This window comes from Ammodytes marinus (genome assembly GCF_949987685.1).
Source record: "Ammodytes marinus genome assembly, chromosome: 15".
Taxonomy (NCBI): domain Eukaryota; kingdom Metazoa; phylum Chordata; class Actinopteri; order Uranoscopiformes; family Ammodytidae; genus Ammodytes; species Ammodytes marinus.
This window is the reverse complement of record NC_137219.1, coordinates 5512742-5539527: the sequence shown is the minus strand read 5'-3', so window position 1 is coordinate 5539527 and position 26786 is coordinate 5512742. Positions and strand designations below refer to the sequence as shown.

The following is a 26786-nucleotide window of genomic DNA, read 5'->3' as shown; positions in this document are numbered from 1 at the left end:
TTCCTCTAAGGTTTCAGCTCCAAAGGCTTTAACCTTATTTATGCACTGGTTGCCAGGGAGAAGAGACGCTGACGCTCCTTGAATGTTAGTTTTTCAGGAGCAGACAATCTCTTGGTTTTCTCCTGCTGGTTTCTGTAAATAAACATTTATATTAGCAATTAGGAATACTTGAGCTGTCTTAAGGGAAAGCACTTAATGGGACACAAACATTAGCCTGTAATGTTTTTGAAATATATTTATACTACTGTACGAGTGTCGTCTGTAGATTTATTATACTTCCTCAGGGATCTCTTTCAAACTCTTTTTAAAGAGTTATTTTTAAGAATAAGTTGCAGTAATGTGTCAAACTTAAATGCTTGTTGTGAAGGTAAACAACTGTGCATATACATTTCATTGTCATCATAAGTAGAAATGCTGCTTACATTGCTGGTTGTTAGATTTAATGCAATTTCTTTTTATTTCTGCCAAAAATGTAAACTCACTCGTCTGATGCAGTGCTGTTTATTTCCTCACTGGGTCCGCTTTGTCTTCGTTCTGCCATACAACATGAAAATATTGCAATGTAAAATAAAATATTGTCAGATGAGCATTGCCTCTTTTGAATGAATAAATCTTAAAGTTAAATATTTTTTTCTCTTTAATTTAATAGCAAATAATTACCCGTCTTTGCCTTTTCTTCCGTATGGGAAGGATTAGTTCCTGGATGGTTCTCCAATTCTTTTAGTTCAGTGTTGACGTTTCCAGTAGAACTTCTGCGGTTCTGAAGATGAATACAAATAATTATTTAGTTAGAGGTTACTGTGTTTTTTTATATACCAGCTTTGCTATAGTTAACAAAAGTATTACATTTTTGATAAACAATTTTAACGTTTAATTTTTACGTTAAACATTGGTTTTATGAACAAAATGTATCAAATCAGACAATTAACATATGAACAGATCTTTCTGTAGCCTAATAACATTCAAAATAGAGCTAATAATTATTATGGACATTTTTGTTGATGTAAGTGCTTGAGAAATTGATGAAGAAATTTTGAAGATATATTTGGTTCAGTGTAGAAGAAAAAAAAATAATGTTGAGATAATGACTGTCAAAGATGGTTGCATGTTAATGGTTGCTCACTTTTCCCGGAATACCCTTCGTAACATCAGAATTTCTAGTTTTTTATTATTGTAGGTTGGCTCTTTCCTTTACCAACACCTATATGGAAACCTCACCTGCGCTCTGTTCTCCATCTGCTGTATCATCACCATCATGTCCATATCCTCATCTTCCTCCTCATCTTCATCCTCTCCTCTCTGTTCGATCTCACGCAGCCTCTTCTGAAACTGCCACTCCAGGCTGAGCTTTCTGAGCCGGTCGTTCTCCTCTGCTGTGCGTTTTGCTTTACCCTCCAAGTCCAGCACCTCCTGTTGTAGTAACTCCACCACATGAAGCCTCTGCTGCTTCTCAAGCTTCTCCTGGGCATCCCTCTTCCACGGGTCAGACAGATTTTGGGGGTTTTCTTTTTGCTTTGTAGGACCAATACTTTGCTTCTGCTGAGTGGGGGGATCTTGAAAGGAGACGTGCTTTGTCGGAGTGATGCTTACTTGGGGTTTTGCGGCTCGGTTCTTTTGCGGTGGGGACAGGAGCGAGGGCTGAGGTAGCTTCTTGGTGGCAGCAATGGGACATGCATAAATGTGGTGTTGTTGGTTCTGTTTATGTCCGTTTACTTGAAGGGTTTGGCTCTTCTTCAGTGCGGTTAAAGTTGAACTCTTGAAGGTGGTGAGTGTAGGATTAGCCTTTGTGTTAGTGTTCACTGCTCTGGTTACAGGGATGTCTATGCGTATCGGCTGGATGGAAGGCATAGGCGTTGGGTGTTGTGTAAAGGGAGTTCTCCACACACCGGCGCCACTTGTACGTTGTGTTTTTGTAGCGTTGTCTGAGAGGATGTCATTAGTAGAAACACTGGAGCGGATTGGGAAAGATGAATAGTGGCTCATGCTTTGCTTGGCACGCTGCTCCCTCTGCTCCCACAAGTTCTGCCTTTTGTCCAGCAGGGGGCCTCCACTGTCCACACACAAGTTCTCCTGTGACAGAGCTTGGCGCTGGAAAGGGAAATATGGAGATTTTTGTAGCATTAAACCTACTCCTTATTTGTAATTTTTTTAAACAATCAGTTGTTGAGGAAGAAGTCACATCTTTCACTTAACTAAAAATGCCATTACAGCAATTTAATGAGTTCATTAAAAGTAAAATTTGTATATAAGTAAAAGTACTATTATAAAAACTTTAAAAGAGCTAGTACTACAGTTAGGCCATTTTAATAAAAGTGGTTCCCATTGGATGGTTAGAAAGGAGGGAGAAAAGACTAAGATCTATTACACACCAATGTATAGGCTATTTATATTAATGACTTTTCTCTTATCATTGCTCATTTTTGGATGATAAAGTTTAGTTTTTTTGTAAGAGATCATGGGTCCAAAAGGTTGGAAACCGCCGTGTTAATCTTTAACAAATGTTGTATTTAAAAGCCTATCATATGTTTTTTTGTGTAAAAGGGTATTTTTATGTATATATATAAAGCACACAGTTACTTTAACCTCCAGATAAATGTAGTAGGGTTAAAAGTATGATATTTCAGTGTAAAGAGCATTAAATCAAAATACTCCAATACCTCTAAATAGCTGCAATGTCACTGTTCCCTTCCACTACTGTGAACAACATATTGATTTTTACTTTATTTACTGCTCAATAACAAGTTTGCCAGAGGGACATAAAGACTCTCTGTATTGCATAGAGGCTTACCATGAAGGTCCTCTTGCTGGCGCTCTGTCCATCTAAAGGCCTCAAAGACACTTTGACTGCTTGCTGAGGTCGACTGTATTCAGACAGGTTCTTGTCCTGGGATTTAGGGGTCGGAAGTGTCAAGTATTCCCTTTGAAATGTCTGAAAACGGACATACATTCGGTTAAAAAAAAAAGTACTTTCTTGTAACCAAACAGCATTTCTTCCCACTTTGGGTGTTAAACTGGCATTTTTCTTCATAGTGACTAAACATTTTACATATATTTCAGATGGAATTAGATAGAGAAATCTAATAAAATCTCACATCAGTGCAAAGGTTGATACTAGAGACCGCCGAGATGTTGTTCCCTCTCACCACGGGGTCACGCGGTTCATCTCCGTCCTCTGGGGCAAAACCTGCTGGAGATTTTTAATTTTTAAAGAAGAAAATAAATACACTGGAGTGTGTCGCCCTCGAGCAATAAACATATTTCCCATTTAGACATTTACTGCATATGCCCAGAAGGGGTAGGTGATACAAATAGAATAGCACCCACTGGTCATGTTGGGGTTGGAGCGAAAAAGCTGTCGGTTCCTCTGCATCATCTGTTCTTTCTTCCTTTTGCTGCTTCCAGTGAGCTGTTGTTCTGAGGGGCCGGGACCCACAACACCGTACAGCACCAGCGATTTACCATTTGGATAAGCATGGCTTCTATCTATGAAGAAGGAATTCTAATTAGGTCCGGAGAGTTAAAAAAAAATTAAAATCCACAATAGTTACATTTTTTATTGTGTGTCTACCTGTAGTCGGCTCTGAGGTTGATTCACTCAGCAGAAACCCCAGGCCGTGGTAGCTCGCTCCAAACTTCGCAACCCGTAAGGTAACAACGGGGCCGGTTTGCATCATGATAGCTGCTGCCCTAAATCAGTGTCATGAAATTCATGAGGTCATTTCTCCATCTCATGCCATTAAATTAAACTTGTAATTAATTGAACCAGTGAGAAGATGGTTAAGCATATATACCCTAATTTGTATTACATAATCTTGAAGAGAAGTGATATTTTGGATAATTGCATAATATTGTCCAATCAAACATTGATGCAGTGTAAACTTAAAGCGGCTACGAGTAACATTTAAATATCTTTTAAACAGCCTCATGTTTCCTCTGATAATCATAAATTACCTTTAACAGCAAACGAGACCATCAGTGCAAAGAAAGACGTTTTTAAATAGTTTTTATTACTGCTTTTGGTCTGGTCGCACACCCAGTCCGATTTTCGGTTCGCTCGTGCAGGCTCTATGGTCACATATCCATATTGGTCGCAGATTTCAGTGTGGCGCAACAACGTGAATTGAGAAGCCTATCCCTCCAGGTGAGGGAAGGGGAGCGGGAGCCTTGTTTGAGACAGTTATTTGTCGTCATAATGACTGATAACGGGGCTGAACCATCAAAGAAAAAATGCAATGAAGAAAAGCTAAAAGGGAGAGTGATATAGGCTACGGGCGGGACCAGGGCGTTGCCAAGCAACGTGTATACAATTTCACGAGAGCGAAACTAGACTGCAGTGTTTACTCCTAAATGAATGAGCGGTTGGTACTAACACAAAGTTTGCTTTGCTTCACCATCATCAGATAACCATTATCTGAAATAGTCATTATTTACAACAACATAAACACATTATCTCATCGTGATCCATAACTAACTGCCGTCTCTCGTTCATTCGCTTTCTGTGAGGTCGGACACGTAATCTTTCAGCTCCGTGAGAGAGAGTAGTTAGGTGACACTGCTGGATCAACTCATTGCAATCAGGTGTGTGTGCCAGACTGGCATTAGTTGATGCAGTGTCAAAACCACTCTCACGGAGCCGAAAAGAGTCCTCACACTTTCAACACACGGACATGCACTATATTGCTCCCTTCTTAGTTCACACTCGCGCGCCTGGCACGAGCTAGAAAACAGCTTTGCGACAGCGGGCGTCGTAAAAATACTACCGCTTTTGTCAAAAGGGGACGCCAACGTGCCATGTTACTCGTAGTGGCTTTAAGTTAAGTTACTTTGTTAGTCAATGACTACACTGATATGTGTCTTTTTGCATATCAATGCTGGCGATCACTCAGAAACACAGACCTAAACCTCATGTTGACGCTAGAGGAAAACATTCACAAAAGTTAAAGCGGCTACGAGTAACATTTAAATATCTTTTAAACAGCCTCATGTTTCCTCTCATAATCATAAATTACCTTTAACAGCAAACGAGACCATCAGTGCAAAGAAAGACGTTTTTATATAGTTTTTATTACTGCATTTGATCTGGTCGTACACCCAGTCCGATTTTCGGTTCGCTCGTGCATGCTCTATGGTCACATATCCGTATTGGTCGCAGATTTCAGTATGGCGCAGGAACGCGATTTGAGAAGCCTATCACTCCAGGTGAGGGAAGGGGATAGGGAGACCAGATCCCAATTCACCAGATGTGGGACAAAGACTACGTTTGTGCGGGACAATGCGGGACAAAGTGCCGTTTTTTTAGCAAAATAAACTCGTGTCACCACCGGTAATGCCAGAGACACGGCTTTCTATATTTAAAAAACACTATCTTTAGATCAGCGCGCAGCAGTTAAGTTAGCTACTGTTAAACAAATAGAGCATTAAGGCTGCGGCTTCACATTAAAAGCATTTCACTGGCTTCACATTAGCATTTCACTTGACAAACGTGAGTTGGCTTTTATTTTGAAGTAACAGGAAGACAAACGTTGAAGCACTACAGGCAGCACCTTCACAGAGCCACTGAGCCCAGCAGCCCGATACACACACACAGACCAATACACACACAGACAAACGGAGACTGCTGTCTCCTCACAGCTATCGGATAAATGCCAGATTATAAAACACGCATTTAAAAAGGGGGGCTCACTTTCAATAACAATGCGGGACAACGTCTCAATTTGCGGGACGTGTGAAAAGTAATGGAAATGCGATCTGGTCATCCTAGAAGGGGAGCGGGAGCCTTGTTTGAGACAGTTAGGCTATTTGTCGTCATAATGACTGATAACGGGGCTGAACCATCAAAGAAAAAAAAGAAAATGCAATGAAGAAAAGGTAAAAGGGAGAGTGATAGGCGGGCGGGAGGGCGTTGCCAAGCAACGTATACACAATTTCACGGAGCGAACCTAGACTGCAGTGTTTACTCCTAAATGAATGAGCGGTAGCCTACTAAAACAAAGTTTACTTTGCCTCACCAGCATCATCAGATGACCATTATTCATCTGAAATAGTCATTATTTACAACAACATAAACACATTACCTCATCGTGATCCATAACTAACTGCCGTCTCTCGTTCATTCCTTTGTGTGGGGACATATACTCGTTCAGCTCCGTGAGAGGTGACAATGGATCAACTCATTGCAATCAGGTGTAGTTGATGCTGTGTCACTAACCACTCTCACCGAGCCGAAAAGAGTCCGGTGCCCTCACACTTTCAACACACGGACACGCACTATATTGCTTCCTGATTATTTGAATCTTGAGGCCCTGCACGAGCTAGAAAACAGCTTCACGACAGCTGGCGTCGTAAAAATACTACCGCTTTTGTTCAAAGGTGTCGCCAACGTGCCGACTTACTCGTAGAGGCTTTAAGGACATGCACCCATTACCCTCTGAGAGCAAAGGGTGTGTGTATGTAATGCCATACCAGTCCAGGAGATACAGTATGTGTGTGTGGAGATAGTTCAATCATGCCTCATTGGCACATACACATAACCTTTTCCCACATAACAGTCTGTTGTACAACAGTCTGTTGTAACAGTCTGTTGTACAACAGACTGTTACATACCTCTCTTGGCTGAGGCCCAGCAGACTTTGACCATCAACATTCAGCAACTGATCCCCTGCTGTTAACCTGCCATTCTGAGACAAGACAAGAGATTTTGTCAATTTTTTTCAAACTTTCTTTGTAGCCTATTGACATGATCTCACAGAGTGTTAGATCTCACCATCTCAGCAGGTCCTCCCTTGACAATAGATTTTATATAAATCCCAAGGTTGCCTTGCCCTGCTCCCTGTGGAAAAATAAAAGGTTGAGACATTAATGAGATATGTTTTGTTCCAGTTATTGAGCACATTATGGGGGGAAAAACATTTAGGCAGAATTGAGGCAATCACCTTTGCAGCCACAATGCTGACCCCCATCCCACTGTTCAAAGGTTTGTTCAGTGTGATTGTCATTATCTCAGGCTCTGTATGTGCTGCCTGTTGAAGAATTTAGAAATACAATATATAAGTCCGGTAAGTAATTCTATTGCAACGCATCTGAAACAACAGAGCACAATCTTTGTTTTTGCTCACCAAGTATGTGGTGTCTGCAGAGGAAGTTGATTCAGTGAAGTACACGGTCCAGTCTCCTTTGGAGTTCGGCTGTGATATCAAAGAGCAGAGTCCTGGAAGAGAAGGATGCCGTTCATGCAAATATCACATCATGAATTTGTTTAAATGTGTTTAATTTTAGATACAAAACATAGCTGTTATTTTATTTTAAAGGTGCACTTTATAATTTTGGGTCAGAGAAGTGAAAACTTTCTAAGATATATTTTCACAACTGAATAAACATTGGATCCCATGAACACTGTTTGAAGTAAAAAAGCTGCCCGAAAAGTTAGGCTACCTTTTCCACTTTTATTGTTTACATACTCTTGCATTTTGTTCCAGGTAGGCATACCAGAAAATAATTTAGTTTAGATTTATGATGATGGAATTATTAAATACTAAGAATTTGATGTAGAGTAGGCTAATGATGTTTTGTAAACTTACTAGGCTCTGCAAATGTTAACAAATCCCCCTCCCCATAAACTGCACAGTGCACATTTAAAATTGTTACTTTTTGTTAATATTACAGACTATTATCAGACCAGACGCCTATATACCTTTCCGGCAAATTGGATCCAAAAATTCCCTAAACCCTGGAGGGATTCCTCTCGCAGTGTCACAGGAGTATCCTCCCTCCGGCAGCAGGAAGGGCAGGTGGATGTCCAGACTCTCCTCCGACCGAACCTCCCGTCCTTCGCTCCGGATCAGGATATCTGCTGAGGCCTCCGCAGCCATCACCACCGCATCCGTCAAACCCTGCAGTGTGCATGACAGGTGGAAATATTTCAGGAAAAGGCCGGTCTATAGTTTACGGATTCAGGAAAGGGACATCCAATCTGCCTGCTGTGAGCATGAACAAAAACCTGAAGATGACCTTGACCACTGCCTTTCTTGGACTAGTGGAAAAGTAACCAATAATAACAGGAAGCAACGTTTTTGTAATAGTAGGTAAAGTAACCAACTGACCAACCAAAGGGAAGTAACTTTTCAGGTAGGCTTATAGGCTATTTTTGCTCTACTTTTCCACGCTTACTTTTTACTCCTGCTTCAACACTAGGGTAAAATAGGCCTAGTCCTACTGTTCTTTTCATTAATGTAGGCTATTGAAAACCTACTTTTAATTCATTAATAATATAATGCATTTTTTATGATTGCATTGCTAAAACTACCCAACAGTATGCAATGTAACTTAAGCTAGTCTCTGTTTCCATGACTCCTTGTAGGGGTGACCCATGGGGGTGACCCCATGGACCTATTATAAAACCCTCATTCTAAGGAAATAAAAAACGATTTTTTTTTCAAGAGATTATACACTAATTAAAACATATCTATGAATATTATATTCCATTTCTACCAGGTTTGTTCTGAAAAATGCCAATTAATTCAATTTCTATACACTGCACCTTTAATCTTATTTTTTAGATCACTTCACATTGTCCTTGTGGTAACAGCACACAATGCCTGCGATTTGTGATTTATATCTCCCGCCTTTTTACTACCGTCCGCCATGGCGAGGCCCTCTTTCGTTAGCTGCTGTAGCAAGAATAGTCACCCTTAAAAGGCTACGTCCATTTGCTAACCCGAAGCTAACAATACCAACTAAGCTTACAACCATGGTTTATTTCAGTTTGGTAGTGCGGAGTTTCCTGTCCTCAAGTCGACACCCTGTGACCTCAACTCTTAGGCAAGTACTTACTTTCTGCAACAGTTTTAAATTCTTAGCTATTCTTGTGTTTGATAAGCTAGTTAGCCATTTGTTATGAGGCTGCCAACTGGCTGCTGCTAACATTATCCTACTATGGCATATTAGGGCCATTATGTAAAATAGATATTTATCTTAATCTTAATCAATTTAAATAACTAAAGCTGTGCCTTTTTATATCTATTATATTAATTTTTTTGTACGTGCAATTAAAATAACTTAAATTCCAGTGTGTAGCCATGCGTCTTTGAACAAACCGAAATAGTGTTAACTATGCAAAATATAGGCTTACCTCAGTTATTTTAAGTTATTTCAAATAAAATACGATTTAAATTTTTTTTTTTCAAAAACCAAAACAAAGATGGGTGGAACAGTGTCCCCCTTGCTTGTATTGTTTGACTCAAGAAAAACAAAGCAAAATATACTCACAGGGGGGATGTGAGGCTCATTGGTTGCATAGAGGTAGCCGGCCAGTAATGTCCGCAGCTGCAGTGAGTTCAACTTGAAACAGGTATTCTGGATGACCTTCGTATCTTGCATTGAGTACTTGTTCATGGTCAGGAGCGTGGTTGCCTAGAAACAGCCAGGTTGGTTATCCTATTTTAACTGTTTGTACCGACTGAAATATGTGCTCTGACCATACACTGTATGTAAAAGCGGCTGTGACACTTAAAAAAAAAACCTGGATGATGTGTCCGAGGTGGCAGTCTGCAGCTAGCTCCAGACCCTGCCTCTCAGCCCAGGCTTCAAGGCCAGAGAGCCTGTGGCGTAAAGCGGCCCCCCAGTAGTGCGAGCGCAGGCCCGGAGTGTTGGCCTCGGGGCTCATCAGCTGGTTGAAAAGCCAGGCACTAATGAAATGGAAGAGTTGTGAGAAGAGCTGGATGGTGAGGGCAGGGTTGACTCGGCAGCGGCGTAGCAGAGACATGGCGTTCATCAAGGTGTTCAGTACCATCTCTGCATCAGGGAAAGAAAAAAGTTCACAGTTTATGAACAGGAAGGCAACATGTCCTCCAACATTACAGCTCCTCCAAAGGCTTAACATTATATGGTGAACTGAGTAGGATCAATACTACTAGTATTCATAAATAGAACAAACATTTACCTATACCAGCAGGCAGCCTGCCATGTTGCTCAGGATCGTTCAAAAAAGTTGGCAAGTGCTTCCTCAACTCATTCTGCAGACACTCTAGAAGAAAACTTGAGGGTAATAAAACACAATAAGCATTGGTTTAAGTATGTTCTGTCTGGATGCGTTTTAAGCTACATAATTCTACTCATTTTATATAAACACATTTTGATAAGGATCCCTTAAAAATCCCCTCAACATGTTGGAATTTCTTTACTGAACGTTCTGTTTCGGTTGTAGCAGATCTTTTTCCATAAGTCATGAGTCGATAACAGTATCTGGGATTTATTTGGAGTTTGGGGTTGCTATTGCAGTGAGAAGAAAAACATTTTAAAGTAGTTTCTTTTGGAGACTTGTATTGTCTCTAAGAAGGCAAAAACTTGAATAGGTAGAGAGAGCAGGGTGAGTCGGGTCAGATATGATTTTAGCTTCACTTGATGGCTCATTTGATGGGTGGTAACTACGGAGGCTTTTTTCTTGGGTGATCTGGTTGTGCTGCAGTTTCAGTTTGGTTTCAAAATCACTCTATCCCTATGGTAAATTCTGTTGTCTGTACCTGTAAGCTTTGTGCACCAGGTGGGACAGATCCAGCTGGCTTTGCAGTGTGAGCGAGCTGAGGTCTTTGTCATGCTTTAGGAAGTTCAGCAGCTCAGAAGAGTTGGACATCCAAAAGGCAAGAGCGCCCGCGATGGTCTCCTGCCTCTGTAAGGCAAATATACAGTAGCAACAGAGTGAAGTAAACTCACAGACACCTGGCAGATGTGACTTTGCGGTGTTGAATTTCAAACAATGGACTCAGCAATTCTGGAGAATGCTTTTTGTCAAAAGAACCCTGATCAAAATCAGTGAATATCTCCTCTCATGATCCGCTGTCTCTTCATACTGTGTGTGATGGAAAAAAAATCTTCGATGAGCTTTGGCTGTGTATCAAAACTTGATTTTTTTTCCAGTGCAAAAACAGTTGTGACAGGTAGTGGATTTTGTGAGAATTCACTGATTTTGACAACAAGCATTCTCCAGAATAACTGGCACCACATTTAAAGTCATCAAGCAGCAGCTTGTTTGACTTATCTATGGTGGCTGTCAGCATCACTTATTATTATGATTACATTTATTCAATGTGAGAAACTGTAACACATAGTATTTGGACTTACCTGGATGACCTTCCCTGTCATGGTCACCATTTTGTTTGCCATTAAGGTGACACTGTGCGTCCGCCCCGAGGGTGGAGGGCCTCGCCTTTGATGGCGTTGCAGAGCAAAGCGTCCAGCAGCATAGAGGATGTACGCAGGTGATAGCTTGAAATGAACGGTGGAGCTGTTGGTGTAATTTATGACTGCAGACAGAAAGGCTTCCTCAGCTGAAATGTTAAAAGACACCAACAGGGGGGGGCAGGAGGACATTATGAAAATTAAGGAAGGCAGCGAAGCTTCAACTAACAAGTATCAAACAAGCAGAACACATTTATCTTTTATTTTTTTAATACTCACACTTATCACATAATTTCAATCCAATTGGTAATCCAGGTTGATCCAAAAAGTCAGGATAAAGACTTTCTCTGTGCTTCACTCCTGTATTTTAGCCAACACAATAATCATCTTTTTTAGTCCTTATTGATTGTAAATTATTATCTCTTAACTACATTTTGCAGATCACTTACCCGGGTCACGTTTTGTCTCATGGTTAGACACACAATTGCTCTTGTTGTTCAGTAGTTTTTCAGTTGACCTGGATATTGTTTAAAGGGAAGGATGTTATTCTGACGGTTATGCAGGGCCTGAAGCCAGCAGTTTGGAAAATATAAATAAAACTTGATTGTGAACAAAGAAGCATTATACCCGTTCTCATCCTCTGAAACGTTGTCAGTTGCTTTAGTTGTGTTCTTCTCTTTCTTCTTGTCTTTTCTCGACAGTGTCCTCTTGAAGGTTTGGAGGACGCCTCCCTTTTCCTTCCCGTGACAGTTTTCCTTGATTGTCAACACACAGACAATGATACAACCGAATTTAGATGAGATTTTTGTGTGAGTGAAGAGAGTGTGTGACACTGCAGACTAGATGAATGTTTCAATGTAGTACCTGCAAACTCTCCTTGGATTTCTTGAGCACAAAGCGTCCTTCTCTGTTGTCTGTGGTCCAGTTTAATTGTACAACCAAAGGTCTCTCGTCCAGATCCAATTTACGTTCTTATTCCCACGTACACAACACAGAAAAATTGTCAGAGCACATTCCTAAATTAACTGGATTAAAACTGTACAACACCTCACTGTTAGCTAAAACTGTTACAGTATGTGGCTATTGTTTTGTCATACTGCTTATATTTCATGCATTGTTTCACCAATTATAGATGCATATTTTTTTTTTCAATGTAATCTTTAAAAAACTATACATTTATTATTAAAATTGTTCAAAGTTAAATTTCTGTCTACCCAGTACTTGGTAACTTGATTTATCATTTCAGAGAATTTATTAAAGATGAATCAATTTTTTTTGCATCTCGAGTCACCAGTGATTATTACCTTTACTGGCGTGGATCTCATAAAGGTAGTAACTTGATGTCAGCATTTTCATGTCAGGCCTGAACTTTTCTGAGAGAATTTCGATGACCTCTTGAGTTGAAGAGTTGCTGCAAACACGGAGACACTTTGTGGCCACATTTCCTCCAACCGGATCCTCAAAGTAGAAGCGCATCACACCATGAAACTCCAAGTTCTACCAGAAATAATTAAACTTTTTTAGTTTTTGTGTGTAGAAAAAACATATTTTTGTATAGGCTCTGAGGGTGATAAGACAAAACCTTTCAAAATGGAGACTTTGATTGGGCATAACCATGTCAATTTCTCAATGATAGCTTTAGTATTTAACATTAACATTTTACATTTGATAGCTTGATTACCTTCTGTTACTTAATGAACTTTAAAATCTAAATTTAAAAACATAGTAAATTCAATCGATTCAATATAGGGTCTCTCCCCCACACCTTGACCACACCAATCCCCAACATATGTACACACAAAAAGTAGGGCCACACCCACAACAAGATTATCTGTTGTAAATCAGACCAAATTTAAAGAGTAAATTGCACTAAACATTAACATTTTGCTGTAGTATTTATGTTACTACTCTCAGCATTAGTTAATCCATGTCCATGTCTTTGCAGAATTTCAATAAAACAACTCCATCCCATCCACATTGCGGAAGGCTGAATTCTTTATGGAGGAGGCAAGGTAAGTTTATTTATTTAGCACTATTTTGACACAAGGCAATTCAAAGTGCTTTACAGTGGCATACAAAACTTTAAAAAACAAGACACTGTGGGGGCGTGGTTAGAGCTTGCCCTCCATGAGGCTCAGTCCTCGCAGCAGACCCGGTTTAAATCCGACCCGTAATTGGTTATCTGCATGTCATATCCCTCTCCGCCCTATTTCATCTCTGTCTCTCTGCACTATGATTAAAGCATTACAAATGCAAAATAAAATCTTTAAAAAAAAATAAAGACACTTTGAAACTTCGAAATTGCATCTAAGAGATAATCAAAACAAAAAGTGCAAACTCCAATCAAGCATCATATCTGCCCTACAACACAAGTTTGTTTACTTGTTTACTACTTACTCCTCTCACTACACAACACTGTGCCAGCCTAACAGCTTCTGTCAATCAAACATCAAACACGCCCTACAGCAAGCTGAGAAGAAAAGCAGCATGTCTGATATTACTTTTTCTTCCTTTTTTAATTATAAGAATAGATTTAATTTTTTCCTAAACATTACTGCACACCAAAGCATAGTAGAACAGTGGTTAAATGTAATTGGGTTGGTTGGTTTTAACTTTTTCTAAATGGAACTTTACTAAAACGTACTACTAATCTAAAGGTGAATTTCAAACTGGGCAATTGACAAATGGAACAGACAATAAAGGTGATTCCAAATGTTAACAGATAATTAATTTAGCCTATAACCATATGTGATGTCTGCAGGCGACTCACCTTATCAGGTTGGCTAATTTCAAACAGGTCCAGTCTGTTGTTGTTCCACTGTCTGATAACATCGGCCAAGTTCTCTCGTTTTTCCTCTTCCGGCATATTTGAGAAATTAACCTCAAAGTTTCTATCTAGCTCGCTGCTGGAGATCTTCTCCGCAAAAAAAGGCAGTGGAATATCCTGTGAGAGAAAAGCTCTCATCTGTCCCCGGGTATTGTATGTATGTATATAGACCCCACCCCTTGTTCAGTCCATTCCCCATTAGTTTTAAACTCATTGTATTGTGCATTGAGTTCTTAAACATAATTGCCTACTTTATCCCCTCTCCAAGCCCCCTCGCCCCTCTGACCTCATCTAACGGGTCAGTGGAGCTTCGTTATGTGAGGCAAACAGTTTCCTGATAATCTGTCACTGGCAAATGATTCCCATCTTTATAATTCAGCACCAAAAGTCATTTTCTCTTGAAACATTTTCACATGCGCAAAAGGGCATGTTTTGATTAATTTACATCTTTTTACACAAGTTTAAATATCAACAAGTTATTATTTAACCATGCTGCAGAAGTCATCATGCTATAACAATGTGCAAAAGTTTCAAAAATAGTTTCATCATCACAATGAGAGACTTCCTCCCTCCATCCTCCTTTTCACAGCGACACGGATATTTACGCTTGAGGGAATCCCACTTCTCATGCATACCATTGGTTTTCAACACAATTTTAAGACTTCCCAGTCATTAATTTTTATGTATGTAGGGCAGCTTTTGTCATCTGCTCTGAAGCATTCTGGGTAAACCTACAATGGAACAAAAGCCTCAACCATAACAACCCTTAATTAGATATACAGTATAGCATTAAAATACAGAAACAACCAAGCGTATTGTTGTCTGCATGTTGGAAAATGAAGAAGATGTGCCTTTAACACTTGTTGATCCATTTGAGAAACCACTACAGCCCATCAGCAGAATCATTTTTATTTGAGTTTATGAAGTACAAAAACACCAGCAGTGTATAACTTTGTCAAGGTTACATGATCTTCCAAAACAGTTTGGACATTTTATAACAAACACTTACTGTATTTAAGCAAAACTTATTTCTGATATCAAATCGTTCTTGACTGCAATAATGTATCTCAATACTGTTCTCTTGGCTGTGTTTTTAATCTCCTAACCACCCCCCAAAACAAAACAAAAAAACAGAAGGGCTGCTTCCTTTCTATTTAATTTAAATCAATTAACAACATTGCTTTTGGGATATCCTGATAAATAACAGACAGACAATATAGAATGAATAAAGAAAAGGGACCAACCATTTGCTCAAAGTGCATATGGTCCATAATCTAGACCACCATTTCCCAACACCTCATCCCCTCACAGTGCCATTCTCACGTTAACACCTTCTAGGGTTGCAAAGGGGTGGAAAGTTTCCGGTAAATTACCGTAAAGTTTCTGGAAACTTTCCACGGGAACTTTCGCTCGGGAATTTTGGGAATATTCAAAATTGGAAATGATAGGAATTAACTAAATGGCAGTAATTTAAATTATTTTTTTTTCATATCCAAACATAAATCTAAACATTTAAACACTATGTTTGGTCATAGGCAGACATCCATGCAAAATAATACAATTAAAAAACATTACATTTGAACAAATTCATTTGTAAGAAGAACTTTAAGTTTTGATTATTTTATGAACAATCAATAATTTCACTGAACAACAAAAAGATGAATGTTGAGTAAAATATTATATACATCTGTCTGACCCCACCCATTCAATAAATAAAGTAAAATGTCCCCCATTTGATGGAGGAATGCAAAGAGCATGTAGGGGGCGTGGCCTCAGTACCCCTGCAGTAGGATGTGTGCTATGTGCAATTTGCCAAGTGTACTTGCATAAAATCTGGTTGTTTAAGTCAAGATTATGCTAAAATATATTTTCCCCAATTATATTTAAAATCACAGTTTAAGCCTCTGTAAACCTGGTCTAGTAAAAATCAATATAAGATATCCAGTTGGGTGTCTCAATAAACGTAAAAAAAAATCTGATTTGAAATTAAATGTTCATAAATATATTAAAACTTAGTTGAAAAAACTTCTTTTTACTGTCTAGAACGTTTGCCTGGACTGAAATAACATAGTTAGGAGAATTTAGTGCATGTGGGTCGCTTAAAATTGAGGAAATTCCCGTTTATTCCTGTTAATTCCCAAAATTCCCGTTAATTCCCATAAATTCCCGTTAATTCCCATGGAAAGTTTCCAACTTTGAAAATTCCCGGAATTTTGCAACCCTAACACCTTCTAAAGCTTTAGAATCTTAAATGTATACAAGTGAGCAACACAACCACTGTCATGCATTTCGAAATAGTTTTCACTGGCTGTAAATCAATACACAGGACTGTATGTGTATGGTAAACACAACACATTCAGTATGTAGAAAAGTATCCAATAATGTTCCAGCTCTTCAAGGCTGAATTATAATCAGGCTGGTTCGCTCTGCTTCTTTTGACTTGTCTTCCCTCCTGTTAGAAAACACAAAGACACATTAAGGATTAAAGCGTGAACCTTTCTGCTGCACCTGCCTAATGCAACACTCACACTCTTCCTGCCAACTTCCCCCCATTCTTGACACCTTCTTCCTGTTGTTATGTCAGGACCACTTTTCTACATAATTTTTTCCCTTTGTCTTTCCGATACTCAAACGGTTTTGGAAAAAAGAGTTGCATTGGTTTTCTTCTTGTTGTTGGTTGGACACTCCTTGTAATATTGGCAATTTAATTCTGGTTTGTTCATTTGTTCATTGTAATCTGCTATACATATCTATAATAAGGTAATTTAGTAGTAAAAATCAATGTACCGTCCTAGATTCTCCACATCTTCTATGGTCTCTGGCAGGGCGACTCCGTTCATCTCGGGCAACATTATCACCAATCCACTGTACAGCAATGATATCACACCTGAAACAATATATATTTATTCGCCAATTTTACTGTTTTAAGCATGATAACAAGGTATCTAAAACATGTATTTGAAGAACTTGGTGGCAAGAAGAGGAAAGGCAAAAATGTACCATAAAGAAAAAGAGGCAGCTCTTGCCAGATACTGGCCAGTCTGTAGAGAAGAAAGGGTGCAACAATTGATCCGATGTCACTGGCTGATGAACATACTGACACACCCAAGTTTCTATAAGAAATTGAAAGGAAAATCAACAACAACAAAGGGAAAGGGACAATTCAGAATCTCTGACCTGGTAGAGCATTTTGTCTTCATTTCACAGACAAATTTTGCTCCATATTTTTCCATAATTTATTTCAGCATAAAGAAAATCGATCAACACTTATTGGTTTAATACCTAAGTGGTGTCGGATACATCTCTGTGTTTGCAAAGTTCAGCGTCTCATAGCCAAGGGCTACAGCAAACCTTCCGATTATTGCAATGGACTTTTTTAACCAGACAAAATCTGTAGAAAAAAACAGAAAAGACAAAATTAGGATGGAAATGGGAAACAAGTAGAAGAATCATCAAGAAACAACCAAGATGGGGGCGCCTTTAGCTCAGTTGGTAAGGCGTCCCCCTCCCGGGCCGGGCCCAGCAGCAGATCCGGGTTTGTTTCCCACCCGCGGTCGTTTTCTGCTTGTCACTCCCCTCTCTGCCCCATTTCACCTCTGTCTCTCTGCACTATCAAATAAAGCATAAAAATGCCCAAAAAATATCTTAAAAAGAAACAACCAAGATATATTTTCACCGGACTCCATATACACCAGTCATCTGTAGCTACCGTTGGGGACGAAGGGGACTACTAGGCAGGCGATGCCACCAGTGAGGTTGGAGACGGCCATGAGCGAGCGCCGCCCCACTCTGTTGACCAGCAGGTAGAAGACAAGGCCCACGGGAAGCTCCACCAAAGCCGAGATAAAGAAATCCAAGAAGAGATTGCCACCAGTGATCCCAAGCCGCAAGACCAGGCCTTGAAACACAACAGCACTTGTAAACCTGGATGAGAGGAGTTTTCACGTTATTTGTATTTTTGAAATTACAAGCATGCTGCGGGAATGATTCATCACAACAACTTGCATCAAGATGACTTACCAGGCATAAGTTAAAATGAGTGTGTTTTTTCTCATGTTTGGCGTCTTAAACAAATCCATTACTGATACAGGATTTACTTCTTTCTTCTCCTCCAAAATAATTATCTGAAAAATATTATATTTAACATTTAATCATATTTATATAAATGCATTTTTAGTTGACACAGTTCATAAGGTATACAAATATGAAAGCATGATACCTCAGGAAGATTATGCGGTAAAGATCTTCCATTGCATTTTGCAATCTTAGCAACAACTCTCATGGCCTCTGTAGTTCGTTTTTGTGAGAACAGCCAGCGTGGGGATTCAGGAATGATCCTTTGCAAACACACAATGTCACCATCAGAGATAGCATGCAGATAAATAAAACATTTGCATGGAAATTATGAAGCAAACTATATTAATTTAATGTTTATTGTTTTTTCTTTATATTTTTTGGGCCATGTAAACAACTTTGAGTGCTCAGATGTGTTATATAAATCTCATGTATTATTATGTATTAGTATGTATACCAGTAGTATAAGATGAACAGGATGCAGGGCAAACTCATGACCAGCTGCAGAGTCCTCCAGGAGGACTGGAAGTAAGCCAGACAAGGCAGGAGGATCATGCCCACGGAGTAGAAAGTCCGATTCACCATGGACACAAACCTCCTGTCATTTGATCCTAAGAACTCAAACACTGCATCAGAAAAAATAATGTTTTAGCAGACAGACTGACTTCTTACAGACATACAGTGCCTTGCAAAAGTATTCATACCCCTTGGAATTTTCCACATTTTGTCACATTAAAACCACACACATACATTTATTTTACTGGGATTTCATGTGATAGACCAACACAAAGTGGTGCATCATTGCGAAGTGGAATGAAAATTAAATATGGTTTTAATATTTTTTTATAAATAAAAAACTGAAAAGCGTGGCTAATATTCAGCCCCCCTGAGTCAATACGTTGTAGAACCACCTATCGCTGCACTAACAGCTCCAAGTATATTGGGGTATGTCTCCACCAGCTTTGCCCATCTAGAGACTGATATGTTTGCCCATTCTTCTTTGCAAAATAGCTCAAGCTTCAGATTCAGCATCAGATTGGATGGAGAGCCTCTGTCAACAGCAATTTTCAAGTCTTTCCAGATATTCTCAATTGTATTGAGGTCTGGACTTTGACTGGGCCATTCTAACACATGACTATGCTTTAATTTGAACCATTCCATAGTAGATCTGGCTGTATGTTTAGGGTATTTAACCTTCTGGAAGGTGAACCTCCACCCAGTCTCAAGTCTTTTGCGTACTCTAACAGGTTTTTCTGCCCTGTATTTGACTCCATCCATCTTCCCATCAACTCTGACCAGCTTCCCTGTACCTGCTGAAGAAAATAACCCCCAACGCATGATGCTGCCACCACAGTTGGGGATGGTGTGTATAGGGTGTTAGTTTTCCACCACACATTGCACTTTGCGTTAAGGCCAAACATTTCCTTTTTGGTCTCATCTGACCAGAGCACCTTCCTCCAACCCTTGCCACAAGCCATGCGGGGGACGCAGCATATTCAGATGAGACTAAACTTGAAGTTTTGGGCCTGAATGCAAAATGCAATGTGTGGCGGAAACTAACACTGCACACCACTCTATACACACCATCCTCACTGTGAAACATGGTGGTGGCAGCATCATGCTTTGGGGGACCTGTTCTTCAGCAGGGACAGGGAAGCTGGTTAGAGTTGATGGAAGATGGATGGATCCAAATACAGGACAGAAAACCTGTTAGAGTCTGCAAAAGAGTTGAGACTGGGGTGGAGGTTCACCTTCCAGTGGGACAACTAGCCTAAAAATACAGCCAGATCTACTATGGAATGGTTTAAATCAAAGCATAGTCATGTGTTAGAATGGTCCAGTCAAAGTCCAGACCTCAATACAATTGAGAATCTCTGGAAAGACTTGAAAATTGCTGTTCACAGACGCTCTCCATCCAATCTGATGCTAAATCTGAAGCTCAAGCTATTTATTAAAGAAGAATGGGCAAAAATGTCAGTCTGTAGATGGGCAAAGGTGGTAGAGACATACTCCAATAGATTTGCAGCTGTAATTGCAGCGATAGGTGGTTCTACAAAGCATTGACTCAGGGGGCTGAATACTTTTGCACGCCACACTTTTCAGTTTTTTATTTATAAAAAAAATGTAAAACCATGTTTCATTTTCATTCCACTTCACAATTATGCACCACTGTGTGTTGGTCTATCACATAAAATCCCAATAAGATAAATGTAGCCGTGTGGTTATAACGTGACTAAATGTCGAAAATTTCAAGGGGTATGAATACTTTTGCAAGGCACTGTACATACAGCTCATACTTACATACAGTATGTGTTTGTCAAAACGCAGATGATTGACAGACACAAGTTGTGAAATCAGGCTAGACTTACATCAATCAATGAAAAGATACATGACCCTGTTTATGACTCCAACATTTGTGAGTGAGTGTATTTCTAGTTAAAGAACTTTTGTGTTGTTTGCTGCTAGAAGGGAAGCAACATTTTATATTACAAAATCATCCAGTAATTGAACATACCTAGTACAAAAGTGGCCGTCCATGCTCCCTTTCCGCAAAACCCTTGTAGAAATCGAAAAACTAGTAGCAGTGGGTACCATGGTGAGAGCATGACCCCTACACCTGAGATACCAATTCCGAGCATTGATACAATGAAACATGGCTTTCGACCAAACCTGTGAAAAACACAATGATTTTTTTTATTAGTAATTAAATACGTCCTGTGCGGCTCAGTGGAAAATCTGAGGGGGAACATTTAAATCTACTGAATATTGCATAACAGACCTGTCTGCCAGGTAGCCAGTGACAAAAGCTCCAATAAAAAATCCAAATGCCAGGAAAACTTGATTCAGATCAGCGAGCCAAGATTTCTCACACACCAATGAGAACTAGGAAATAAAAGAGATATTTCATCCAAAACTACAACTAATTTTTGGATAGTTACTCAGATAATTATGATTATGGCAGTAATAAATAACTCAATGAAGGATACAGAAGGCTAAAATCTAAATTTGACCAAGAAACCGAATCCAAATTTAAAATGTTACAGGAGGATAACAGTGTAAAGAGTTACAGGACTTTTTGACATAGGAAAAGCAATGTACTGTATCAGTGTACCTCAGTGTCAACAAAACAATGAAATTGTGTCACAACACAGCTCGTGTGTGTTTTTTCTAGCTATAGGACAGCTTGGCTCATGTGAACCGAAGTTCACAATGTCACGTTACATGTGACAATGTCACGTTACAGTGAGCTTTCACTTAGGTAAGGATGGGAGTCCTAATGCAAAAGCAACAAAATACAACCTATGTATACAATTTATTTCCAGAAAAAGATGACAGCATTTAAGATTTCTGACACTTCAATCAATATCCTTTATGTAACCAGGTACAAAACTCATTGAGATTAAAATCTATTTTCTAAGACTAACCTGACCAAGAAAGCAGCCCATGAAATAGTAAATAAGCACAACCAACACATACAATTCTCATACACCACATTCTGCATCCAATTAAAATACAATACAGGACCAGGCTCTAGAATACAAAAGTTAGAAAATGAGTACAATTAAATGTAAAAATTAATCAAACCAGGACTATTATATTGGTAGAAAGGCAGAAAGGAAAAGGTACCTCTGAAACAATCGTGCTCCGGCTTTTATCAAATACCCATCTACTGTCACAAGATGTCAACTGGGTTTCGTTAGAAGTCACTAGCCAGTCAGGTTCAGTGCAGTTGTTTTGGCTTTTGCTCCAGTCGATGCTGAACCTCTCACAGCGGCTAAAAGATCCTGACTCTTCAGATCGGGGAACCGTTACTTCACGCAACTCCAGGTCCGTCCAGCCACATTCCTCTTGGAGGTGCTCAGACCCCAGACTCTGACACCAGTGATCCGGAGTGTGACCTAAGAAAACTACCCCGACTAGTACAAAAGCGAAAAGTATCAACGGTAATGCACCAAGTGTAACAATTTTCTTCTGGAAAGGCCCAAAGTCTCCAACGTGCTCAAGGAGTTTGTCTACATTTGCCATCTTGGCTGATTGTCTTAATTTTCGTAACAAGGTGATGGCAGGTGCTGAAGCTGCTCCACTCTGACTGAGAGTTTTTAGGAAGAGGAGACTATTTAAAGAGATGAGTGGGGCAAAGTCCCCCTTTCTTTCTCATCTTTGAACCTACTGGTCATCCGTTCTGTGTCTGTGATTTTGCACCACCATGAGGTTAAACTATGTGGTTTTGAGTCTCATCACAACTTCTGAAAGGATTGTGATGAAATGTGGTACATACATTCACATTTTCTTCAGTATGAATTGTAATAACTTTGGCGATCCCTACTTTTTGCAGTCTTATTATTTTAACATGCAATAATGCAAAACGAAATACTAAGTCTGATGGAAGTTTCCTTCTTTAGATTACTTAATATATTAGGTATATTATCTTAGTGTCAAAGTGTATACCAGTTCAGCTCAGACCTAAAACATTGATTATCTCAGCAACCAAATATTGCAAATAGTGTGTTCTGAGGACAGACAATATGATTTAGGTTTCCAGTTACTAATTTATTTTTTAGTATCCAATAGAATGTTCAAACATGTTTATAGTACCCTATTTGTATATGCCGTAATGCCATATGCTTGTAGTTTATCGAAGTGATTTAATATATTATATATGCTGTATTATATCGCAGAACCCCTTTAACAAAACCAGAGTAGCTTCTAGCTTGAGTAACAGATGACACAGTTTGGGACTCTCAGCTTTCATAATGTAGGTTATTTAAAGTAAACATTAACCAAAAATGGAGCATTTCTGAGAAACAATATATACTTTAATCTAGGTTACCTAGCTTTCCAAAAATTAAGTAAGTAGGCCTAAGTACATTTTTTTCTTCCATTGATAGAAGTTATTGCCCAAACCTTTTTCTGGGTGGGTTTTCTGAGAAGTTAGTTGTCTTTGAATGTCCCATTCATCTGCTCTTTCAAAATGTCACATCATTTGTATTTGCAGTATCCTTTATTACCATTTTTATTTATTTTATCCTTTAAATCTATATGGTATTTACGGTATTTATAGTTTCTTTTTATACCAAACATCTTGGGCATCATTTTCTATTGAGTTGCAGCGACGAGTCCATTAATCAATCAGTCGATCAACAGTAATTTGATCGACTATTTGGGCGATCAGGTTATCATGTAGAGTCACTTTGTAATACAAAAAACAGTCACAAATCATATCTGGTTCCAACTTCTCCAATTCTTTACAAACAATTGGCAAGCTTTCAGTTTCACTCATATTTTCAACTGATACATTAATCTTATCGCCTTACAGCCCCTGTTTCTGTTCTTCTATAAACCAATAATGTGCTTTAAGGAGTTTCATTTTCACAGTGCAGTTAAAATGTCATCAACTGAGGGTCTGTCTATGGGACTCTGACAGCAGTGAGAGAACAGCACCCTCTCGTGTTTGTCAAAAACAAAGTCGCCCCCAAGCTGGAAAATACCGAGGAAACCAAATCACCAATTGAATTATATATGACATCTAATAAACTTCTCGTAGACGAAACCAACTAAAATGGTGATTTGAGAAAATAGGTTTAACATATAACCAAAAAAAACAAGCCAAACGTTGAATTGGTAAATGTAAAAATTCTGAATCAAAGTATTTCTGTTGTGGTCACAGCAGCCCGCTGTGTTTTCCTCCTTCTGTGTCTGCCACTCCCCCTGTCCGTCTCACTTCACACCTGAGGGGTATACTACGAAGCGAGATTAAGGGCTGAGCGAGGTCTGTTGAGTCTAAAGCGGTCTAAAGCCAGAGTTTTCAGTATCACGAAAGGTGGCTTTCTTTTTACCTGGCTAGATCACCGTGGTAACAGAGGCTGCATGGCTAACCTGCTCAGACCAGTTTTTGTTTCAGAGTTTGAGCTTAAATTCGGCTCTTAGAGCGCTGCCCCTCAAGGAAACTACACATTTAGAAATCCCGCGGACCTGACTGTAGGCTATTGTCTGAGCGCTACATTCTCACTGAGGAAACTGTTACATCTAAACTTATTGATCAGTAAGTTAATGAACGAAACGAAGCCGTGACATTAGGCTTACAGAGTGAACTGTAACATCGCGCCGGGGCTTTTTGCCACATGCATACAGTTATTGAGAATGTAAAATAGCCCACACCTATACTGTATGCAGCGCCACTCTATGCTCTCCTCTCAAATGATTTTACCTGGCGATCTACACACACTGGCTCTTAATAAAGCGTTCTATAAAATCACAGGTTGCAACATTATTTCACTGTAGGCTTCTTTCTTTTCATCAGTAGCGATTACAGTTGGGACGTGACAGGTGACAGCTGTCACAGTTCGGACATCGTTGCAGACTCGCAGGTTAAGCTTCTCACAGTAGATTCATATTTGTCCGAAAAATCCAGACTACAGGTTTTTTAATGTAGGCCTATTGGTATTTGTAAGATTCAAATAAAAGGCTAATAGTCTAAATCAAAATTGTATTCATTATGATGTGGCCCAAAACTAAATGATTTTCCATAGGCTATTCATTTGGGGACAGTGTCAGACTTAAATTACATTCTTAAGTGTGGGAAGTCGGCGTAGTGCTATAAATATAGCAAAGTAGCCTATATATATATTAGGCTAAATGGTATAGTGTTTAAATCCGAGTTCAACGTTTCATTGTTTTATAATGTCACGTTACGCACTGCGAGAACGATCGGCAAGATAAATAAATAATTTCAATGCTGGCAGCATTCCACTCTCCTTAGCCTATTTGCAGTAAGAGTTTTTTTCGGCTCTCTGTTTTCTGCTGTAATAATTCAGACTGACAAACTCTTCCTCTTGAATGAAGTTGGCGACACACTTTTGTTTTACTCAGCTGCTCACAATCAGTCCGTTTGTGTAAAGTTAGCGGCAAAAGATCAGTCCAGTCTGTGCGGAAGCAGAGTCAAATGACGGTCAAACGCCCCCTCTCATGGGGACGCGCACAGAGCCTGAAGCTGAAACCCTCGTTCAACATAAGAGGTTGATAACTGCCTTCGTGATACCGGTTAGCTCTGAGCGAGGGTATGTGTTATGTTGAACCAGATCAAAAAAAGAGAGCCGGGCTCTGTTGAGTTTGCTTTGTAGTATACCCCTCTGGCCCTCATCTGCAATCACGCTCATCTGGTCTTCACCTCCAATCAACTCCCCTTCATAACCCTTGGATTCCCTGCTGTCGGCGCCAGATCGTCCCATGCGTTACTGTGGTAATTATACGTACCTGGCTCCAGTTTATTGTTACCTCGCGCTCTCGTCTCTCGTTTCTTGTTGCTTGTTGCTTGTTACTTTTTGACCACAACCTAATTTGGTTTTCCTCCACCTGCAGTTATCCGGATCTCCCTCTCCAGCTCCCCTGCTTTGGTCTCCCCCCGGGTTCCTCATCCACTACCTGCTTACCCATCTCATTTAATAAACCTTTTTTCATCAATTCAACACCGTCTCTGTCTGCTCTTGGGTCCAGCATCGTTTACCATAACAATTTAATTTGTTAATTTATAATGATAAAGGATCAGAAATATATTATTAACTGTACTTTCTTTCACTTTCTCAGTTACACTCTTTCATACCATGATGCATGCCCACTATTTTTGTATTTTTGTTGGTTAAATGAAATGATCCATTGGAGATTGATTTTCTTTTTAAACATTTTCAAAAGGGCGCGTTTTGATTAATTGAGATTTTTTTTACAAAAGTTTAACTATTTACAATAATATTTAACCATGCTGCAGAAGTCATCATGTGATGCTATACCAATGTTCAAATGTTTCAAAAATAGTTTCATCATCACAATGAGAGACTTCCTCCCTGCATCCACCTTTTCACAGCAACACGGATATTTACGCTTCAGGGAATCCCGCTTCTCATGCATACCAGTGGTTTTCAACACAATTTCAAGACTTCCCAGTCATTCATTGCTATGTACAGTATGTAGGGCAGCTTTTGTCATCTGGGGCCTGTTACAGGAAGCTGTTTTGAGGCAACTCACAGCATATGGTCCTTAATCTAAATATATCTATTAGATAAACTGTCATGGAAGTTTTTAATCTGTTAAACCTTGTGGGAATAAATGAACTGAAACTTCTCAATATAAACAATTTAATAAAAGTAGATAAAACAACAGAGTTACAGAGTAAAGTTTCCAACCTGCATGGTCAGCCCCCGACGGGACTGACACTATCTTTTGGTCAGACAGGGATTGTCAACTAACAGATGGTCAAACAGGTCTCAGGGGTTTATTGTGGTCATTGTGGTTTATTGTGGTCAGCCACAATAAACCTTAAATTAGTTTAAGCAACTGTTGTCAGCACATTTCTTAGAGGAAATGCACATGTGTTAAACTGATGTGATATACATATAGAAAAACAGATCAATACGATGGTTACAAATAAATTTGCCCTCACATAAACATCACTTCACTGCTAACAACTTTTTGAGGTTGAGGTTGCAAAGATATGGAGCTTCCACCATTTCCTAATACCTCCTGTGTTTCATCCCCTCACATTGCATTCTCTCATTAAAACCTTCTAAAGCTTTAGAATGTTTAATGTAACACAAGTGAGCAACCCAACCACTGTCATGCATTTCGCAGTAGTTTTCACTGGCTGTACACAGGACTGTATGTGTATGGTAAACACAACACATTCAGTATGTAGAAAATTATCCAATAATGTTCCAGCTCT

At 39.4% G+C, this 26786-nt stretch overlaps 2 protein-coding genes across 2 annotated transcripts; both read right to left on the bottom strand.

The window, feature by feature from the left end:
- Positions 1 to 9: 9 nt before the first annotated feature.
- LOC307261632 (afadin-like) lies at positions 10 to 14038 on the bottom strand (the record flags this gene model as incomplete). Its single annotated transcript, XM_080042215.1, has 23 exons — positions 10 to 132; positions 483 to 534; positions 661 to 760; positions 1219 to 2088; positions 2789 to 2929; positions 3093 to 3184; positions 3325 to 3414; positions 3569 to 3687; positions 6604 to 6677; positions 6764 to 6829; positions 6933 to 7019; positions 7116 to 7207; positions 7691 to 7889; positions 9265 to 9408; positions 9518 to 9789; positions 9938 to 10032; positions 10518 to 10663; positions 11116 to 11321; positions 11622 to 11689; positions 11800 to 11927; positions 12037 to 12143; positions 12477 to 12669; positions 13943 to 14038. 23 exons carry the CDS (start codon positions 14036 to 14038, stop codon positions 39 to 41), a joined length of 3531 nt encoding a protein of 1176 aa, XP_079898341.1. The 3' UTR covers positions 10 to 38.
- A 2355-nt stretch (positions 14039 to 16393) lies between these two features.
- Positions 16394 to 22099, bottom strand: LOC307261630 (solute carrier family 22 member 3-like; the record flags this gene model as incomplete). The annotated part of the gene is made up of 11 exons (XM_080042213.1): positions 16394 to 16451; positions 16787 to 16886; positions 17000 to 17112; positions 17282 to 17390; positions 17709 to 17923; positions 18020 to 18123; positions 18219 to 18336; positions 18531 to 18699; positions 20589 to 20743; positions 20853 to 20956; positions 21701 to 22099. The coding sequence occupies 11 exons, from the start codon at positions 22097 to 22099 to the stop codon at positions 16394 to 16396; spliced, it is 1644 nt and encodes a 547-aa protein (XP_079898339.1).
- Positions 22100 to 26786: the final 4687 nt, after the last annotated feature.